We start from the raw sequence: 7,564 nt of genomic DNA on the forward strand, positions 1-7,564 counted from the left end.
CTGGTCCAAGTCCTGGTACTGGACACAAATTCACAAATGTTGAGACTCTGGGAGGGATTAAGGATTCCGGCCCTAGTCCTGGTACAGGAAACAAATTCACAAATATTGAGACTCTCGGAGGGATTAAGGATGCCGGCCCAAGTCCTGGTACAGGAAACAAATTTACAAATGTCGAAACTCTCGGAGGAATTAAAAAGTCGGGCCCAAGCCCTGGTACAGGAAACAAAGTAACAAATGTTGAGATCCTCGGTGGGATTAAGGACTCAGGTCCAAGCCCTGGTACAGGAAACAAATTCATAAATGTTGAGACACTTGGAGGGATTAAGGACTCGGGCCCAAGCCCTGGTACAGGAAACAAATTTACAGATAACACCCATCAATGAATATTCGTGATCATCTCAATAGAAATTAGAAATATTCGTTATGTATTTTCTCATTTACATTTTTTTGTTGATTTTATTTATATTTATACTCCATGTATCTTCGAAATAAGATAATTTATGTTCATGTCATTTCATTTTATATTTTTCTCCAAAAAATTTCTTCATCATGTAAGTTTCCATACATGTTTCCAACTCTTATATAACGGAGCACATGTACCCGTCCCGTTTCTACTTTTTATACTAAATGGAGAGACCTAAGTTATGAACTCTAATGAATATATTGTATTTAACGGAGCCTTTATTCAAATATAACATTTTTTCTAATATATAGTCCTCTTTTATTGAGGGGTTCTTCACATCTTCATTCAGAGATCATCCTTACAAAAAATCATGCAAATTGAAAATCATTAAGACATCTAATTGAGACCAACAAACTTAATGAACACGGTGCATCAAGAAAGTATTTCAATTTCAATAATTTAATTGAGTGGTCAAATAATATCATATTCAAGTGATTTATTTATTTTTATTTTTATTTTTGTAGAGATGATCTTTGAATTAGTGAAATACAATGAGGAGCGAGCCCTACAAAAGTGTCTCTTATATAGATGAAACTTTAGAGATGGGAAGCGCACAAGAAGAACTCGGGACATATTAATTTATGGAAGATACTAATGAAAATAATTCAGATTTATTTTTCAATCCTCAAGTAGAAGATCAACATGTACCAAAAATTGGTCAAGAATTTGAATCACTTGAGGATGCCTATAACTTCTATAACAACTACGCAAAACAAGCGGAATTTAGTGTTCGAAGTTATTGTCAGCAAAAGAGTAAAACTTCTAATGAGATCTTGTGGAAGTGAAAGGCGGCGAGGTGTAGTACGAAGTGGGTGTAAGGCTAAGATTGTGTTTTTGAAGGTAAGAGAAGGAACAAAATACATAATTTCTAACTTTATGGAGGGCCACAATCATGCTTTGACAGCCCCTCAAATGGTACATTTGTTGAGATCGCATCGTAAAATTTCTGAAGTTAATAAAGCATTGGCACAACGATTTGGTGATGTTAATATCCCAACACATCAACAATTTAGTCTTCTTGAAGTGCAAGCAGGAGGGATGCAAAACATTAGATATACGAAGAAAGATTTATATAATTACAAAAGACAATTGCATAGAAAGATGAAGAGGCATGATGCACAGATGTTGAGTGAGCATTTTATTGGTGAGCAAGCAAAAAATGAATCTTTCTTTTGTATGATAGAGGATGACGATGATGATAGGCTTAAACATTGTTTTTGGGCTGATCCAACATCTAGAAGAGCTTATAAGTTTTATGGTGATGTGGTTGTATTTGATACCACTTACAATACTAATCGGTATGGTATGGTATTTGCCCCACTGGTAAGAGTTAATAACCATGGTCAAACTGTTCTTTTTGGTTGTGGGTTCTTAAGCAATGAGACCACTGAGTCTTTTCTTTGGTTGTTTGAGCAGTTTAAGAAAACTATGACTACTGCTCCACCCAAAATAATTATTACAGATCAAGATCCAGCGATGGGAAATGCTATTTCACAAGCTTTTCCAAGTGTGTTTCATAGATATTGCATTTGGCACATTCTGGATAAGTTTTCTCAAAAGATAAACACTTGCATTTATAAGGATGAAAATAGAGAACTTTAAAGTTGTGTGTGGGAATCAAACACAAAGGAAGAATTTGAGTTAAAGTGGATGGATGTGGTCCACAAAGGTAAACTAAATGATGATGAGTGGCTATCTTCAATCTATAGAATACATTCAAGATGGATGCCAGCATATGTGAAAGATATTTTTTCAGCAGAAATGTCAAGTAGCCAACGAGTAGAAGGTGTTCATGCATTTTTCAAGCTCTATATTTCAAAAAGAAATTATTTAATGGATTTCATATTATGGTTTAATAGAGCGCTTGCCCAACAACGTCATGAAGAGATAATTGCTGATCATGTTGATATCAATGAGCAGCCTATGTTGAAATCTCCATTGATAATGAAGAAGCAAATGGCTACCATTTTTTTTCTTTTTTATTTATTTATTTATTTATGATATATGGTATTTTCCATTTTGCTTATACAAAGTTTTCTGATTTTCTTATGGTATGGGATTGTTTACTAAAAAGATTTTCTTATGACCATCTATTTCAATCATTTATCTGTTTATATTTTTTCTAAACTTTTGAAGATATCCTGTATACAAACTTTGCAAATCATCCGAAGAAGGCATGACTCTCAAATCATATCAGGAGATCATAATTAGCTTCAATATCCCCATCTCCAAATGAAATATAGTTAGTAATTATAAAGATCAGGTAAATACAGAGTATAATTAAACAACAGATCAGCCAAGGTCATATAAAAAAATCCCACCCAGCAATACAACACCTCACCAAACTCAAAACAAAACAAAAGTGAGCCAAGTTCATACGAAGACCAAGTAAAACCCAAACCCAAATCAGCAAGGATCTCCCTATAAAAAGAAATAGAAAATCAACGTAGGGAAGAAGGGAAATGACGTATTGCATATACAGAGTCACAAATAGCAATTGATGAAAGCATCGAATGAAAGCAGAGGGAAGTGGTGGAAGAAAGAAACAGAGAGAGATTAGTAGATTGGAGGTGCATGCACAGAAATGAAAGCACAGGAAGAGAAGGTGTTGTGTTGGAAGAAGGAAACAGAGGTTAGTAGATTGAAGGTGTAAGGAATTTTGGTTCTTACTAAAAGACTGAAACCCTTTTCAATGATGTTTTAAATCTAGAGCGTACAAGGCATCTAATGGTCACAAATAGAAGTTCGCATTCACTCCGCACACTTGGACTTTGCAATAGAGAAAGTCCCTATATATATGCATATGTATATTATAATATTATAATATTACAGTCCCGATCTCTTGGACTACAGGAGTCCAAGAGATTGTGGTCACCCACCGTTGGATATTAATCCAATGGTTCAAAATGATATATATATAAATGCAATATGACATAAATGATTATTACCCGATTCAAGTCAACCGTTGAATTTACATCTAACGGTGAGTGACCATAACTCTCTTGGACTACAAGGGTCTAAAAGATCAGGACTGTATAATATTATATACGTAGATATGAAGCTTTCTTCAATGGAATGTCTTTATTGTATATGAAAGTGCACGGTAGTGATAATCACACTTCGATTTGAATTTTTTGTAACTTTCTTTATATTTTTTATACAAAAAAATAATCTAAAATATTATACTTTATGTAACAAGAGAATCAAATTCAAACTCATGTAGAAAGAGATATACACACAATCTCCAGCTGACCTAACACACCCGCACGCACTCTCTATGTTTTATAATTTAATTTTTCTTTTGTTAGGAAAAATAACAAATGGATAAAATATTGACGTGAAAATCGTCTCCTAAAACCGAAAAAGTAAAAAAATAATAATAATTTACAAAGCTCCCCCGAAAGAGAAGTGGAATTATTAGACTGACAAGTTGGATCAGCATTTTTGTTCTCCCGCGGTTGACTGTTGGGTCTGCAAAAATGGGGAACTCGTCGACGGACGACTCCGCCACCAATGGCCGCGGGCCGCCGTTAAATTCCAGCGTCTACTCGGAGGGAGATATGATCCTTGCGTACGACGCCAAGGCAAGCCACTTTTCCTTTCTCTTCCCCAACCTCCATCTTCCCTAATCTAACTACCCCACTTTTCCGAATTCTTTTTTATTTATTTAGCTCTGCAATTTTATTAAAGTTTGCTAGAGCTGTAGTATTATCAAGATTGATCGATTTGTTTGTCCAATGCCTATTGCAATCATGAAATTTTGTTCACCTAGAAATGCTTTAAACCTTATGCTGGAAATTTGATACGAATGCTTTTTCTTTGCATCAATTTCTGGTTTTGCTGTATGTTGAGATTAAATTATGCTTCGTCTCGAGTAGCTGACTTTACTCTCTCTTTTTTCTGCTATAATTTTCATGTAAAACAACTATAACCTTTCACAACTCTTTTTTTCCACTTTTTTTCTTTTTCTTTTTCCAATATCTGGATTTACTTTTTCTTTTATTGCATTTATACACATGATCATGTTATTTTCTACATTCAGTTATTCTCTGTCTATGCAAAGCTGCTTATGTTTCTTCTACTCACAGATGAAAAATGCTTCCTTTGAGAACTGTTTCATATTCTCCTTGGGTCTTATTTATGTTTTCTTTACTGCCATTTCTTTGATGGGCTATTTCTGGGTTCTATAATTGTTAGGACACTGTCTCCTTGGAAAATCTTGTCATGAGTCAAATTCCCTCAATACTAAGGAAGCAAGTTGTTGATGATCCGGAATTTGTTTATCAGCAGGATAAGGTACATATGAACTGTTAGAAGCAACTTCTCTTGGTTGTCATTTAACAATTATAAAGAATGATGGTTTCACGGTTAAATTAAATATGTTTTTCAAGAATCTATTTGGTTCTTCACATGTTTCCCATGATCGAAGTACCTCCAACCTTTCAGAGATACATTTTAGTGTTTCAATACTATATTGATTGTTGAATCCTTTGGTTCTTCACATGTAGCCCAAATGCTTTTTGAGTTGGATGGCAAATAGGGGTAGTTAAATAAAAATATGTGTATTTGAAAATTTAATTGTGTTTTGACATTTTACCATATTTATGTATGTTTTCTCAGTTGACTTCCTTGCACGTCAATAATCTCTTTCTCTTTCTTTATATGGAACCTCTACCTGGGACATCATACAAAATAAAATACAAAGGAAGCTAATGATGGGTTAGGATTCTATGTCATCAAATTGGAAAAAAATTAAAACGGACCTAATTATTTCACTCTCTGCCTATTCCTTTCTCAAATTTTGCTAGCATTCTTTAGCAGTTAGACCAAGAAATAAGAATAATGTTTGAGGCCATGTGCTTAAACTAAAGAATGCAGCATTCAGATTCTAAATGAATATGAAATGATACAGTTTTGTATTATTAGTAGTGATCGTTATGGTTAAAATGGTTGGATATTTTTCACCAGGACCCTTTAGGAATGGATACTGGAAGTAGTAGTCAAGTCAATGAGAGTAATAGAAAAGGGAGTAGACGTGTATGGACTAAAGAGGAGGAGGATGCACTTTTAGACATCCTAGAGGAGCTGGTTGCAAAGGGCCATCGTGCTAATCGTACTTTCAGAGCTGGTACATTGATTGTAATAGAAAATTCCTTGCGAGTTTTGTGTCCAGGATCGGGACTGAAAGCTAACCCACACATCGAGTCAAAAATTAAAAAGTTGAAGAAGCAATTCAGTATAGTATATGACATGGTCAACAAAACCGGGTTTGGGTGGAATGATGTGAGGAAATGTGTGAAGGTTGACAGTGAAGAGACATGGAAAGCATATCTTCAGGTATGATAATATTGACTCCATAGTATGATCCTTTTTGAATTGTTGATAAATGAAGTGTCAGTTTATAACGTATGTTTTACCTGTGATATTACATTTGTACCATAAGCACTAACGTTTGTTGATTGAACTTTTAGCATCACAAGGAAGCATATGGGTGGAGGGGCAAACATTTTCCACTCTATGATAGACTTGTTAGAATATTTAAGGTGGACCACGCAAATGTAAAAACATCCCAAACTCCAGCTGAGAAAATTGAAGAGATAAACTGTGATGAGGTTAATGCAACTGAATTTGGGATAGAGGAAGACACTTGTCCAAGATCAGTTGACCAAAACTCAACCACCAAGCAAACGGATCAATTGCATTCCCCACAAGAAAAGAGGAAAAGGCAAGATGATACTGGAGGTAGTAGTGAAATCCATGAGACAAATAGAAAAGGCAGCAGACGTGTATGGACCAAAGAGGAGGAGGATGCACTTTTAGGGATCCTAGAAGATCTAGTTGCAAAGGGTTATCGTGAAAATGGTACTTTCAAATCTGGTACATTGACTTTAATAGAAAAAGCTTTATGCAATTTATGTCCAGCATCAGAACTGAAAGCTAACCCACACGTTGAGTCAAAAATGAAAAAATTGAAGAAGCAATACCGTCTAATATATGACATGATCAACAGAAGTGGGTTTGGGTGGAATGATTTGAAGAAATGTTTGGAGGTTGACAGTGAAGAGTCATGGAAATCTTATGTGCAGGTATGATAGTGTTAACTCTATCCTAGGCTAATAAGCCTAATATATGTTACTTTTGATTTTTTGTTGTTCAATGAAGTGTCAACTTATACATATGTGTTACTTGTAATCTCATAATTGTAGCATAAATTATACTAAAGTTTGTTTACTGAACCTGCAGGATCACAAAGAGGCAGATGGGTGGAGGGACAAATATTTTCCACTTTATGATAGACTTGTTGATATATTTGGAGTTGGCCATGCAACTGTAAAACCATACCAAACTCCGGTTGAAAGAGTTGAGGTGATGAACTATAATGAGGAGATTAACTGTGATGACGATATTAACTGTGAAGCGGAGATTAACTGTGATGAAGATATTAACTGTGATGAGGAATCAACTGACGTTGGAACAGAGGAAGACGCTTATTCAAGGCCTGTTGACCAAATCTCAACAAACAAACAAACAGATCAGTCTTATTCCTCACCACGAAATCGAAGACAACATGGAGGTTTAAGTGTTGCGTTAGATGAAATTCCTGCATCATTCGTGGAAATGATAAAAGCTTCAAATGAGCAAACGCGAGTCCTATGTGAATCACTGCAACCCAAAGGTAACGAAGCAGGTGAGCTGTACCGTGAGGTTAAACCTATGGGGCTTTCTGTTACGGATCGAGTTAAAGCATTAAGACTGCTTGTGGCTAATCCTTTTTATGCTGAACTCTTCCTTACCTTAGATAATGAAGAGAAATTGGAATTTGTTAAGCAACTCATTGATGAATCATCTAAGAAATGAATTGTATATTGTGGAATTGTATTTGAACAAGTAAATTTGCTGAATGATTTTTAACTCATCTTGCACTGATTATGGATGTATTTTCTGACGGATGTTGCTGATATATGCACCAGCAATGCAATGTTTACGTCATTAGCAAAAGTTTGTTGAATTTCTTTTAAAGTCAACAAATTTCATCGTAAGTTCAAGGTTAGTCAGTATTCTCGGTATTGGGGGATCCTAGGGTCGAGTCATCTGCCATGT

General features: G+C 35.2%; 1 protein-coding gene across 1 annotated transcript; it reads left to right on the forward strand.

Annotated features, from left to right (window-relative positions):
• On the forward strand, nt 3,879–7,453 carry LOC18773318. Its single transcript, XM_020565966.1, has 5 exons — nt 3,879–4,047; nt 4,661–4,759; nt 5,432–5,800; nt 5,935–6,549; nt 6,707–7,453. The coding sequence occupies exons 1-5, from the start codon at nt 3,943–3,945 to the stop codon at nt 7,319–7,321; spliced, it is 1,803 nt and encodes a 600-aa protein (XP_020421555.1). The 5' UTR covers nt 3,879–3,942; the 3' UTR covers nt 7,322–7,453.

The sequence above is a fragment of the Prunus persica genome, chromosome G6, assembly GCF_000346465.2.
Source record: "Prunus persica cultivar Lovell chromosome G6, Prunus_persica_NCBIv2, whole genome shotgun sequence".
NCBI classification, from domain to species: Eukaryota; Viridiplantae; Streptophyta; class Magnoliopsida; order Rosales; family Rosaceae; genus Prunus; species Prunus persica.